The 14,720-nt window shown below is 36.1% G+C and overlaps 1 protein-coding gene across 3 annotated transcripts in view; it reads left to right on the forward strand.

Annotated features, from left to right (window-relative positions):
* The window catches only part of PDCD10 (programmed cell death 10), a 51,166-nt gene extending 39,194 nt beyond the window's left edge, over positions 1–11,972 (forward strand). For 2 of the 3 annotated variants that reach the window (XM_005201717.5, XM_005201716.5), the window contains 3 exons: positions 4,413–4,491; positions 4,799–4,881; positions 8,084–11,972. In XM_005201717.5, coding sequence (XP_005201774.1) covers positions 4,413–4,491; positions 4,799–4,881; positions 8,084–8,165 — 244 coding nt within the window. In that variant the 3' untranslated portion in view covers positions 8,166–11,972. 3 annotated transcript variants of the gene reach the window in all.
* Positions 11,973–14,720: the final 2,748 nt, after the last annotated feature.

Here is a 14,720-nt window from a genome sequence, read left to right on the forward strand (position 1 = left end):
GTAAAAAATTGCTAGAAAGGAAGGATTTAGCACAGATTTTTTTCTGGAAGAAGCTGCAACATAACATTATATCTTTCAAGAACTGAAGGAGGCTCCCCTGGAATAAATATTACCATACATCTCACAGGAAGAGTGTTCTTTGTAATTCACATAGCAAAATTATATTTTAGCTGATTGGCTACATTTTATTGGGATAGAGGGAGGAGTGTGACCCATTTTAGAAAATGATGGTAATAGGTACCAACTCGGCTATCAAGGAATGACTGTGTTCTTTTTGGTCCTCTGATTGAGGATCAGAAAGTACAAAAGACTCCATTGACTAGTCAAAGTCCATGTCACCGAGACTAAGACCTTAAGGTAAATATTTTTACTTTTATTGGTAAGCCTCAGCTTTCTTTAGTAGTTTTTATTACAGATTTTTATTTTCAGTTTTGTGTAAAGTGAACATGTTTGGCCTGTAAAAGGATAATTGTCAGTGATCTCAAACACAGCTGTTTAAACACGTATTTCTAGAATTTTTAAATAATATAATTTATTTCGATAATCATATGCTACATCTCTATCACCTGGTTGGAACTTAAGCAGACTGACTCCAAGGACTTCTCTGGTGCTTGCCAATCATAGAGATTCATAATGTCAGTCTAATCAAGTGATTGAAAAAAAGAATGTTTCTGCTGTTTGGAAGAGGCCTGGTAAAGGACATCCTGTATATTGGATGTCAGTAGGTAAGAGGGAAAATAGCGTTGTGGTTGAAGCTGGAAGTGAGATGGTATGCCCAGAACCCTCAGCCTGCTATTTTGATACCCTCTTTCCACTTCAAGGACTCCCGGACTCATCTCTGCTAAACCCATTGTTACTGTAAAGAGAGAGAGTTTGAAAACTACTTTATTACCAGCCACATTTTAATCATAAGGAAGTCGATGTCAAGAGTCTCTGAGCCTTGTCCTTAGTCATTGACAGAGGCTGAATTAGGGTCTTGTCTCTTATTTATGGGGCAATAATAGTATTTCGTTCTGTTTTCTGGAATGTGCTCCGCACAACTGAATTAAGATTACTGGCAATTAACATTTATTTTGTATCCATTTTAAGAGGGATAACTTGCCGTGGAAATTTTGTTGATAATATGTATTGTTTCTAAGACTGAAATTTAACCATGTGTGTATTAGCATGGATGGCTGTGGCTATTTGTATCACTGACACATATAGATAAGTTTTGATATATATTGTTACTGCTGTTAATTGTTTGAAAAATTAGTGGATAAAATTGAGCCGAAATAAAAACAGTTTATCCTTCAAGCACAGCAAATTGTGCAGTTTTTATTTTACTTTCTCATACTTAAGGTGAATATCCTCTTCTCTCATTATTTTCACAATACTTCTCAATATACCTATATCAAATACTTACTGTCTTAGCACTGTACAAAATGCTGTGTGAGAAAGTAACTCCTGTCAGATGACAAATATCTGTATATACCGGCAAACCTAGGTTTGACTTGCTAACAGTTTGCTTTGTGACCTTGCTAAGTTGCTTAGCTTCTGTGACTCTAGTTTCTGCCTGTGAAGATGAGGGTAACGGTTGTGAATTGAAAATGTATACATAGTGCCTAGCACAGAATCTAGCACCACAGCACATAAAGCATTGTGAAATAAGATTTGTTTTTTCCCTCTATGAAGTTGAAGAGGAAAAATGATTTGATTAATGTTTCTGTTTGACTGCATTTGAGCTTATGCAAATACTTTATAAAATTAGTTCTTAGGATACTTTCCAATTAATAGATAACTAGTGGAATCTGGATTTAATAGTCCAGAAATCTCTGCATTTAACTCTTTACCCTTATCTATATTTGAATATTCATAGGTGAGGGTTTGTAAGGGTTGGTTTTGATGATGGCCTCAAAATAGCTTTTCCGGGGTGTCCAGTCTAGACCAAACTGAACATACAGCATAGGAATTTCCTTCCTGCAGTATGTTTGTATAAACATAATTACACAAATTTGGGTGACAGAAGTTCTACTGTCCCATGCAAGTTTTTTGTAAGATGTATTACATTTCTTCTGATGCCTCTTGCCCTTTTCAGTATATATGTTTCCCCAAAGTTGTCCCACGAAATACATGCAAGTTGCTAAAATTCCTTCCTACTCTATCCATCCTATATGTCTCTTATCGCAGAATTCATAAACTCCAAACTCTGCATGTGCTTAGTCGCTCCGTTGTGTCCAGCTCTTTGCAACCCCATAGACTGTAGCGTGACAGGCTCCTCTGTCCGTGGGATTCTCCAGACAAGAATACTGGAGTGTGTTGCCATGCACTTCTCCAGGGGATCTTCCCAACCCAGGGATGCACTACAATTGTTTTACCCCTCAGGTTTTCCTCAGTTTTTTATTTGTTTAATTGTCTGAAGTTGTGTGTGCGTGTGCGCGCGCGTGTGTACTGGTATTTTCTCTTCAGGACACAGACCCTCAGGTTGTTAACTACCTTCTCTGGCGCAAACCTTAGTGCTGTAAATGAAGATGCATTTCTGTGTACACACAGATCATCTAATATTTGACATGAATTGCTGCAGATTATCTTAGAGAAGGCCAGGCCTAGGGACAATCTTGGTCTTTATAAAGCTCTGTGGCAAATAGTGGATCAAAGCTCAACATTAGGTTCTGAGTTCCCAAACAGTAGTTTCCAAACTTGGTTCATCAGCAGAATCATGTGGGGAGCTTTTTTCTCTTTTGAAGTACAGATTCCCAATATTCCATAAAGTACACTACAAAATATGGTTGTCTTATAAACAGCTGTCTGATTACTGTAATTTGCTTTATTGTATTCCTTTTGAATAAGCTTACTTCAAACCCACAGGTGTTTGAAGAATCTTCCATATCCAGAGATTGGACATTTTTTAATTTGTTGAAATTGTCATTTTTCTCACATAATAGGATGGTTGTACGACACCGTCATTAAGCAGTAGGGGGCTTAATGCCTGTCACAGCAATACAGGGATACAGCTTTCCTGAAAACATAAAGGAACAGTTAATGTAACTAAAAATTGTTATTACTAGAGGTCAAAAAAAAAGAGTGGACAGGTATAATTTCTACGTAAACTTATTGTCCTTTTTGAATATCTGATGTTTTAATGTTTCAGCCTGTTACCGACGAGTGACTTACAAGAGGTAATAAGGAAATATTTATTGAAATATTGAATTAGAAGGTCATTACTACTGCAGAATAAGCTAAAATGCTTTTTTATACTAAAAGCTTTTATATTTGTAATTTTTAGAATTTCCATATGCTTATTTACTAAAAATAAACTGTGAAACACACAGGAAAATCTGGACACGGAGCTTTTTGGTTTTCTTTAAATAGTTTAGCTGAAATTTTTAAGTATGAAATAACTAAAATCTGACATTTGTGATTAAAAGGTAGGTAATAAAAGGTTGTGTTTTGGGTAGTCTAGACTGATGTTTTACTAATTCATCTCCTTACACTTGCATTGCATTTGAACAGCAAAATTTGTAGCAGTTAACAGCTAAGAGAATGGATATGAAAAAGAGAAGATTTGCCTTAGAGACTGAGAGGCTGTTTGAGAATACAGAATTACAATAAGTTCAGTTTGCTAGAATATTGCTATGAAGTTAGAACACGGAAATTGAAAAGGGCATACATAGAAAAGATGAGAATTTTTAAAAATGATACAGGGATAGGAAGAAAAGTCAACTCAAATGAGAATGATTGATTTCTTCTCTCTTTAGAAAGGGAAGAAAAATGCTGATGCACATGTAGTCAAAGGATGATTGTTGGAAAGGTTAAGGTAGAAGAATATTCTGATTTGTCTCTCCCAGAAATATAAATATATTTTCTAAGGAAAATAGTGACAGCAAAGATTTGAAAGAGGAGAATATGTGGTTGTTAGAGAGGAGGCTAGATAAATGTGTCTTAAGGGAGAATAGCTACATCTGAGGAGGAAATATTTTAAACATCGAAACTATCAGGTCTATAATTTGAAGTGTTTTAAATACAGGAATGAGTTACATGTAATAGCAAAATTTCATATAATTGTTCATGAGATGGCAAAAGTGAATAATACAGTTGCTCAAATTCACCTACATGAGAAAGGAAAAGTCATAACAGGAAAAGATGAGAGTCAGAGGTCTCTTATAAATTTGAGTAGGTAATGCTAAGTAAAATGAAAATGTTTTGGGAAAGTTGATGTTAGTTGTGTAGTATTTCCTCAGCAGTGCAAAAGTAGCTGGGATCACAGGAGGACACAGGCTAAATCCCCCACTTAACCAGCCAGTCAAATATTTGTCTTGATACAGTGTTCATATGGTAATTAAGTATAGTGATTCTTAAACATAGCTGTGTATAGAGACTTCTTTCAAATGAAACTGATTTTAAGAAGATTCTTTTTTTTCCTCACCCAACAGGGATATAGCTAGTGCAATAAAAGAACTTCTTGATACAGTAAACAATGTCTTCAAGAAATACCAATACCAGAACCGCAGGGTAAGTTTAGTAGAAACCTTACAAGCTGCCACCTCAGATATTGGTTTACATCTAGTTGTTTTATTGAATAATAAGACTGTTGAATTATTGAAAATGGCTTTTTATCATTAATGACTGGATTTGTCCTTGAATTTGAATGTGCTGTTAAATGTGTATTTAAGTGAATACTCCTAAAACTGATTATCTATAATATAAGGTGTATTCTTAATTCTGTGTAATCTTCTGTCTCTGACTTTGGCCTTTGTGTTATTTCTCTTTTCTTACTTGTTTTTTATTTTTTTATTATTATTATTTTTGATGTCTGTAGGCACTCGAACATCAAAAGAAAGAATTCGTAAAGTACTCTAAAAGTTTCAGTGATACTCTGAAAACCTATTTTAAAGATGGCAAGTAAGTATTATCATTTATCCCCCTTTTAAAATTATAAAATTATGTGGCTTTCTATAATTCTGAAACCATATATATTTAACTCTTTTACTATATTATTAATACTTAAGTGAACTACTAAGATAGACTATTAAAAATGGAAAGGGGGTGTTTGATAATCCAGCCATGACTATAGTCTGGAGCTGCAGTTGCAGACTTTTTCTGAAAAGGGCCAGATGGCAGATATTTTAACTTGGTGAGCTTGTTGCAGCTATAGCACTTCACCTCTGCTGCTGTAGTGCAGAAGCAGCTGTAGACAATTCGGAAACAAGTGAGCATTTTTATGGCTGAGTTCTAATAAACACTTACTTTATAGACACTGAATTGAATAATTTTCAACTGTCTCATAATATTATTTTGATTTTTTAAAAATTTTTACTGTTTAAAAATGTAAAAGTATTCCTAACTTTCAGGCCATACAGTAGTGAGATTTGGCTTACTGGGCTACTTTACCAACCCCTGAAGCAGTGATTCTCAAACTTTAATAGCCTCAGGGTCATCTGGAGGGCTTGTTATAGACAAAATGTTTTTGGGTCCTACCCAGAGTTTCTGATTCTGTTGGTCTAGGGTGGGCCCAGGAAGTAACATTTCTAAGAAATTTCTAGATGATATGAATGCTACAGGTCTGTTAAGAACTGTTGTACTATAGTTAAAACAGTGGTTCTCAGTCCTTTTTGCACATTAAAATCACTTGTATTCAGTGTTTTAAAATCCCAGTGCCTTGACACCCCACCTTCAGAGCTTCTGATTCCATTGGCTTGAGTGGGCCCAGGCTCAGGTGTTTTTTAAAAGTACTTCATGTGTTTTTAAAGGGCCACAAAAGGTTGTGATCCACTGTCCTAGAAGAGAGGCTTTCTGTAAGACAGAAAGTATACTAAAAAGGTAAATTAGATATTATTTTAAAATCTACATATACTCGGCTACAGAACATTCTAGAAAACCAAAAAATACTATGTGATTTATGTATAATACACATGTACATACAATGTATAAACTGATCCAAAGGCTATGTCTTCTGCAACCTCATACTTTATAGAGAATTCTTTGTATCTCAAATAGAATTTTGTGGACAAGACCATTTTCTATCAGTGCTTGAAGCAGAAGAATAAACAGTGATTATTTCAGCTATTGTTGGCAGGGAGCTTTAACATCCTGTCCCACCACTGACATTGTAAGATCCTGATATCCATGTCAAACTATTACAGTATTATTGTAGTAATATTAAAAAGTAATAAAATACATTAAAAAGGTATAATGATTTTCAGAGTCATTTTTAATAGTTCAAACAGATTGAAATATTTCCATTTTATTACAAATTAAAGATATTGAGCTAAATATTATTAATAATTTTGTGTTGTTTAATACTGCTATTCAGGTTGTGTAAAGGAAAATGTACCTTGTTGATTTAGTTTAATAAGCTGGCAGGTGTGTTCTGAAAATAAACTTACACCTGTTTTTCCTTGGTCTCCTCTGCTAAGTCCAAATAACCAAAAAGCACATCAAAAGAATAATTTGCATTAAGGAGATTATTTATGATACTGATTAATTAAGAACAACATGGGAAAAGCACATTAAAAGGTAGAAATTCATTTAGAGCATAACTTTGATTAATGTGAAATTATTTACTCTCATCCCTGTTTGTACAGTAGAATCACTTGGGTTCAGTTTTTAAAAATCTTTGTCCTTAGTCCCAAAGTTATTTTTAACAGCTTAAACAGGCATATGGATTATTCAGGTTCCCTGCTACTACTTTTTCTCCGTTCAGCAGCTTCCTTTAATTTACCATTATTTGCATATGAATAACATACCACAAGTTTTCTCCCTGTGTCCTCAAAGTTGAAAATTATTAATTAGAGCTTGATCTTTGAGCCATTTTTCAATAGGAGGATGAATTTGCATTGATTCATTTAATTTTTCCTAGGCCCCCTTTGTTGAGGAATGCCTAAGATAAAGATACTGTCAGCCCTTCGTATCCATAGGTTCCAAATCCCTTTGTTATTGTTTAGTTGCTCAGTGTCCAACTCTTTTGTCCCCCATGGACTGTAGCCCTGCAGGCTCCTCTGTCCATGGGATTTCCCAAGCCAGAATGCTGGGGTGGGTAGCCTTCTCCCCAGGAGAAGGTGATCTTCCCAACCCAGAGATCAAGCCAGCGTCTCCTGCATTGCAGGCGGGTTCTTTACCACTGAGCCACCTGGGAAACTCCAAATCCCTGTATTCAACCAGTTGAAAATTTTTGGAGAAAGAAATTCCAGAAAGTTTCATGGCATTTATATTGTACTTCAGCTATTTACATTGCATTTACACTATATTAAGAATAACAAGTAATCTAGAGATATTACTGGAGGCTGTGCCTAGGTTATTTGCAAATACTACACCATTATATATAAGGGACTTGAGCATCCACAGATTCTGGTTTCTGAGGGGACTCCTGGAACCAGTCCTTCTCTGATACTAAGGGGTGATTGTACAAGCTTATGCTCCTGAGAAACTGATAAGGGCATGCAGGGGGACTAGCATCAGCTCTGTGCTCCAGATCACATGAGGATGGGCTGATAGAAAATGTGGTTCAGAATGAAGTAATTTTTAAGAACATACTTTTACACATTGTCAACTCTTAAATATTGAAACCACATGATTATTTTGTTTTAAAAGTATATTAATTCTAAAAGTAATTCAATTTTTTTTGAAGGAAGGTAAGGATAGGGATGAATCAGATTCAAAGTAATGAACCTTTTCCCAAGTATCATCCCATTGATATACAAATTTTGAGACTGAATATGGTATTTTAGCAGGTCTTATTTTGATAACTTCTGTGAAATCACAGCTGGAGACTATGTTCGAATCCTCCTCTTTGGCCAGTTACATGTTTGACCTATAAAATGAACTCTGGTTGTTGAGGCACCACCCATCATTAGCAGCCCACCAACACCTTATTGCCAGCCAGGACCACTAGGGGGCAGTAACTCCTAGATAGTTTCCAATAATGCAGGACACTTCCAAGCTGTGATAAAAGTTGCTACTCAGTACTAACTTGCATTTGTTGTTGTTGTTGTTCTTAAATAGATTTTATTGCTGCTGCTAGTCGGGCATTTTAAGTATAAATATTTTTAAAGGATTAATTTTTTGGATAAAATTAATACTTACTCTTTTTTTTTTTTTGAAACAGGGCAATAAATGTGTTCATAAGTGCCAACCGACTAATTCATCAAACCAACTTGATACTTCAGACCTTCAAAACTGTGGCCTGAGAGTTGTATATGTTAAGAGATGTACTTCTCAGTGGCAGTATTGGACTGCCTTTATCTGTAAATTTTAAAGTTTGACTGTATAAATTATCAGTCCCTCCTGAGGGATTTAATAATCCAGGATGTTGAATGGGATTATTGCCATCTTACACCATATTTTTGTAAAATGTAGCTTAATCATAATCTCACACTGAAGATTTTGCATCACTTTTGCTATTATCATTCTTTTAAGAATTATAAGCCAAAAGAATTTACGCCTTAATGTGTCATTATATAACATTCCTTAATTGTAAATATTGGTGTTTGTTTCTGACATTTTAACTTGAAAGCGATATGCTGCAAGATAATGTATTTAACAATATTTGGTGGCAAATATTCAATAAATAGTTTACATCTGTTAAACATTTCTTTACTTGAAAAAATGCATATATATATGTGAATATATATATGATCAGAAGACCAAGACGACTTGGTGTAATGTCTAAAGAACTTCTAAGGGGAGCTTATTAGCAGTTTATCGGATAATAAAGCAACAAGAATTCGTATTTTTTTGTCCTTAATCACTCTGGGCAAAAAGTAGTTGATGGAGATATTTTTGTTAGTTACTATATTTGAGGTACTGAGTATTTTTCCAACCTTTGTTTTAAGAGACTTACGAGAAGCAGATGGCAGTGTGTAGTGTCTTCACATTCTGCTGCCATTTTTGAGCTCTGTGACAATGTAAGATTAAGTCTTTCTGGTATGCTGGGCCCTAATAAGCTTTGCGCCTTTTTCCCATAAAGAGCCACAACTAATAGTAATTTGAAGCTATACCAATGCTAGTTGGTCTGAAATTGTCATGAGTGTTAATAATATTATATACACTCTTTAAATATGTACAGTTTTGTTTCACCATAGAGAAATTCTAAGGAAATTATGTATCAAGTATTCATGTTAAGTGATTTCATTTTTCAATTATGATAAAATAAAGGAAAAAATCAGAATTTGTTTATCTTTTATAAAGATTTTAAATGTTAAACTAATTTCTGTTGAAAATATAAATTTTTTGCTGTAATGCAATTTATTCTTTAAAATTTCCCCATTTTAGAAAATAGATTTTTAAAGAATTGCTGTCATTAGCAATACAAAAGGAAATCATCCACTTAGCTGTAAACAGGAAACGTGGAAGAAAGCAAAAAAACTGATAGACGATTGAATGAAATATCATAACTTACAGACATTATACTGATTTTTTTTCTTCAGTGATACTTAGCTAGTAAAACACGTATAATTGGTGATTTTAATACTGTGTATTTTAGGCATAAGCTGTTTTTCACTCTTGGAAGCAGATGTGGTGATTTGCAAAACAGACTTGTGAATATATGAAGAAAAGAAATACTGCTTTTCTTTTCTTTGAGCAGCAGACTTTTCTAACATGAACGAGTACTATCTGTCTTCCTGTTTTCCCTCCTTAAGAAAACTCACCTGTTAACCAGTCATGCCTCAGCTCATCTTTTTTTTTTTTTTTAATGGTTATCTTTTTATTCTACTATGCAGTATCTCCATTTTTTTTTTTTTCCATTTTCATGAAATTTACCTCCAGAAAGGAGATTTAGTCTCAGGATAATTCAGTTTCTTACACGATCCTAGTGGTTTGTGTTTTGGGGTCAGGGAGTCAGATACAACTCTAGAGAACAGAAACGTGGCTCCCGAGGGAAGGAAGAAAGGAGACGTTTGTTGAGCACCTCTGTAGCAAGCATTTTTCTAGAGTCATCAATTTCTTATAATTCTCTTTGCAGTCCTATGACTTTGTCATCTGCCTTGCAGTTGAGGAAACTGGCTAAGAGAGCTTCAGTTACAAAACTACAAAACTGGTAATTGCTAGAGCTAGGACTTGAATTCAACATTTGTCTCCAGATTCCACACTCTTTCAACTGAACTGTACTTTATCCATTGCCTAAAATGCAGTGTTCGGTTACAGTTTCCTTAACCAAGCTGACATAGCAAGAAATGAGAAAAGACATTGTGATAAGTCTTTTTCATAAATCTTAAATTTATTTTAAAGAGGCCTCCTTTTATTTGAGACCATAACTATGTTTTAGATGTTTAAAATGCCTTCTCACAGTATTTTTAAACAAAGTGATATAATTGTAGTTTGGGGTTTTTTCACGATTGCATTATTGTGATAACCTTGTTTGGCAAAATGAGGTTGGTATCCCAGTGTAAGGCCTTCCTAATTGGTTACTAACTTTTCATATGGAAATAATTTCAAGTTGATGGCAAATTTACCAAAACTTAGCAAGAGGAACAATAGTGCAAAGAACATCAACACGTCTTTTATCTAGATTGACCTATTGTTAAGATTTTACCATTTTTATTTTGTCATTTGTGTGTTTTCCTTCTCTTAAACTCCTGGGTCAGTTTACCCTGGGTCATTTCCATGGCTTTTTTTCTTTCATGGTGTTTACTTGTGTTTTTGAAAAATATAGTCTTCTGTCTCTTGCCCACTCCTTGCTGTATAATAGAATATTCCTTATTTTGGGTTTCCTCATGATTAGATTCAATTTATGCATTCTTGGTCAGAATACTATAAGGTGACCCATCTGCTCCTCACTGATGGTAATTTTGGTCACTCGGTCAAGGTGGTGGTCAATTTCTCAAATGTATAGTTACTGTTTTTATCTTGCACTTGATAAGCGATCTGAGGAAGCTGTAAAGAATCTGTCTGTCAGTGTAGGAGACTCAGGTTGGATCCCTGAGTGGGGAAGATCCCCTGGAAAAGGAAATGTTAATCCACTCCAGTATTCTTGCCTCGGAAATCACATGGACAAGGAGCCTGGCGGGCTACAATCCATGGGGTCGCAAAGAGCTGCACACGATTAGCAGCCAAGTAGCAACATCAGTGTTTTACCCCCAGCATTTAGTATCCGTTGATGATTCTTGCGTATTCAGTCTTTACTTTGATGGTTTCAAAATGGTGATTTTCCCAATGCCCGTTGACACTGTTCTACTGTCTAAATATGAACCTTCCTTTCTCTCCACCCTCTTATTCATCCATATCTACCCACATGAATTTTTAAACTTATTTTGGTTTTCTATTTTTTCAATGGCTTATAATTCATTATTTATTTTGATACTTAAATGGTCTTAGATTTGATCAGTATGAGGACCTTCTATTTCAATCTGACTTCTGTGTCCTTGTGGCTTCCACTTAATCTTTTTTTTTTTCTTTCCGTAAGTACATTATCTTAAGTATGTCCCACAATTTGGAATCAGCGGTTTTTCCAGGGAACCCTGAGGGATGATAAGAGATACACAGGTCTGGCTACTGAGTGGGCTCATTACTACTGGACATTGTCTGCTTCTAGGCTGATTCAGACAACTAGGAAATGTGCGTGTACAAACATGTACACACAAATCTGCATGTACATGTACATTTTACATGTTATATGCGTATTATGTGTGATTTCAGAAATCGTGAGTTCACAGTAATACCTCCAATTGCAATCCATCCTCCTAGGGTTCACTCTTACATTCGCATTCCATATTTCTATGTCTCTTCCCCAGAATCCCAACTCCCCGAAACATCAGTATTCACTTGTTCAGTCCTATAGTATATTCGAAATAGTTTTAGAATTTCTTTTGCCCTATCAATGTAGAAAGCACACTTAAAAGATGATAAGATCATTTACAGTTCTTTCACTGTACTCTGCCCAAGACTGAGGATATGTAATTACATTCTGTGTTTATGAGTTACTTGGATCAATCCTTTTTTTCTCCGTCACTGTGATTATGTACTTTATTCTAAATAAATTGGGTTCATTTGTTTCAGTTTTCTTCCAGCTTTAAGGTTCCTTCCCCCGACTCACCCACACCACCCACTTCACATCCTTACACATTTATTTATTAAGAATATATAGAACATTAGCATGCTTCTAAACATAAGAACTGTAACTTAAACATAAGAACTGTACCAAAAAGTATACTAGAGAAGTGTCACTCATACCCTTCTGCGCCACTTCCCACCGTGCCAAGTAGGTATCCAACTCCACTGTTTTTTGATGTTTATCCATGTTTCTTTTTTGAAAAAAAATATGGTTTCATATCCCTCCTTTCTTATCCAAAAGATAGAATTCATGCAGGGAAACCAACCCTCCCAGTTTGCTTCAGTTCAGTTCAGTCGCTCAGTCATGTCTGACTCTTTGCAACCCCATGAATCGCAGCACGTCAGGCCTCCCTGTCAAATCACCAATTCCCAGAGTTTACCCACACTCATGTCCATCGAGTTGGTGATGCCATCCAGCCATCTCATCCTCTATCGTCCCCTTCTCCTGCCCCCAAACCCTCCCAGCATCAGGGTCTTTTCCAATGAGTCGGCTCTTTGCATGAGGTGGTCAAAGTATTGGAGTTTCAGCTTCAGCATCAGTCCTTCCAATGAACACCCAGGACTGATCTCCTTTAGAATGGACGGGTTGGATCTCCTTGAAGTCCAAGAGACTCTCAAGAGTCTTCAACACCACAGTTCAAAAGCATCAATTCTTCGGCACTCAGCTTTCTTCACAGTCCAACTCTCACATCCATACATGACCACTGGAAAAACCATAGCCATGACTAGACGGACCTTTGTTGGCAAAGTAATGTCTCTGCTTTTCAATATGCTATCTAGGTTGGCTTTCCTTCCAAGCAGTAAGTGTCTTTTAATTTCATGGCTGCAATCAGCATCTGCAGTGATTTTGGAACCCCCAAAAATAAAGTCTGACACTGTTTCCACTGTTTCCCCATCTATTTCCTATGAAGTGATGTGACCAGATGCCATGATCTTCGTTTTCTGAATGTTGAGCTTTAAGCCAACTTTTTTACTCTCCTCTTTCACTTTCATGAAGAGGGTTTTTAGTTCCTCTTCATATTCTGCCATAAGGGTGGTGTCATCTGCATATCTGAGGTTATTGCTTAGGACCGCTGTTTCTTGGCACATGGATTATTTACTGCAAAATCTGGAAGAATCAGGCAAATTGGGAGAATTAGTCATTTAATATACATGCTTTTATAAAATGCAACTTTATTGGTGTATGGTTTACATATATGCCTTCACAAAAATAAGGTATAATTCAGTGTCATAAGTAAGTTAAGTTGCTCAGTCGTGTCTCTTTGCGACCCCATGAATCGCAGCTCGCCAGGCCTCCCTGTCCATCACCAACTCCCAGAGTTCACTCAGACTCACGTCCATCGAGTCAGTGATGTTATCCAGCCATCTCGTCCTCCGTCGTCCCCTTCTCCTCCTGCCCCCAATCCCTCCCAGCATCAGAGTCTTTTCCAATGAGTCAACTCTTCGCATGAGGTGGCCAAAGTACTGGAGTTTCAGCTTTAGCATCAGTCCTTCCAAAGAAATCCCAGGGCTGATCTCCTTTAGAATGGACTGGTTGGATCTCCTTGCAGTCCAAGAGACTCTCAAGAGTCTTCTCCAACACCACAGTTCATAAGCATCAATTCTTCGGTGCTCAGCCTTCTTCACAGTCCAACTCTCACATGCATACATGACCACAGGAAAAACCATAGCCTTGACTAGATGGACCTTTGTTGGCAAAGTAATGTCTCTGCTTTTCAATATGCTATCTAGGTTGGTCATAGCTTTCCTTCCAAGCAGTAGGTGTCTTTTAATTTCATGGCTGCAGTCAGCATCTGCAGTGATTTTGGACCCCCAAAAAATAAAGTCTAACACTGTTTCCACTCATCTATCTCCCATGAAGTGATGGGACCAGATGCCATGATCTTAGTTTTCTGAATGTTGAGCTTTAAGCCAACTTTTTCACTCTCCACTTTCACTTTCATCAAGAGGCTTTTTAGTTCCTCTTCACTTTCTGCCATAAGGGTGGTGTCATCTGCATATATTAGGTTATTGATATTTCTCCCGACAATCTTGATTCCAGCTTGTGTTTCTTCCAGTCCAGCGTTTCTCATGATGTACCTTGCATATAAGTTAAATAAGATTCACCCATTTTAAGAGTTGTGCAACCTGACCACAATTATAGAATACTTTTATCATCCTGGAAAAAGTCTTCATGCCCAGATATTGGTTAATCCTTGTTCTCCCCAGTTCCAGGAACCCTTAACCTCTTTCTGGATGTTTTCATATACATAGAATCACACAATGTTATATTTCTAGTCTGGCTTCTTTTACTTAGCATAATGTTTTTGAGGTTCAGCCATGTTAGTATTTCTATCAGTACTCTTATTGCTAATGAATATCCCATTATATGAATCTCCTATATTTTATCTATCCTTTAAATAGTTGACAGACATTTGAGTTGCTTCCTTCTTCACTAAGATGCATAATGTTGCTATGAACATTGCTGCTATGAACATTCACCTGCCAGTCTTTTATGGACATGGGTTTTCATTTCTTTTAAATGGATACCTAAGAGTGGAAATGTTTGGTTGTTTGATAAATTTATATTTAAGTTTTTAAGAAAATGTCATACTGTTTTCCAGTAGTATACCATTTTACATTCCCAGCAACAATTTAAGGCGGTTCCCGTATCTCTACATCTTCACCATCATTTATTAATGACTTTTTTATTG

This window comes from Bos taurus, chromosome 1 (genome assembly GCF_002263795.3).
Source record: "Bos taurus isolate L1 Dominette 01449 registration number 42190680 breed Hereford chromosome 1, ARS-UCD2.0, whole genome shotgun sequence".
NCBI classification, from domain to species: domain Eukaryota; kingdom Metazoa; phylum Chordata; class Mammalia; order Artiodactyla; family Bovidae; genus Bos; species Bos taurus.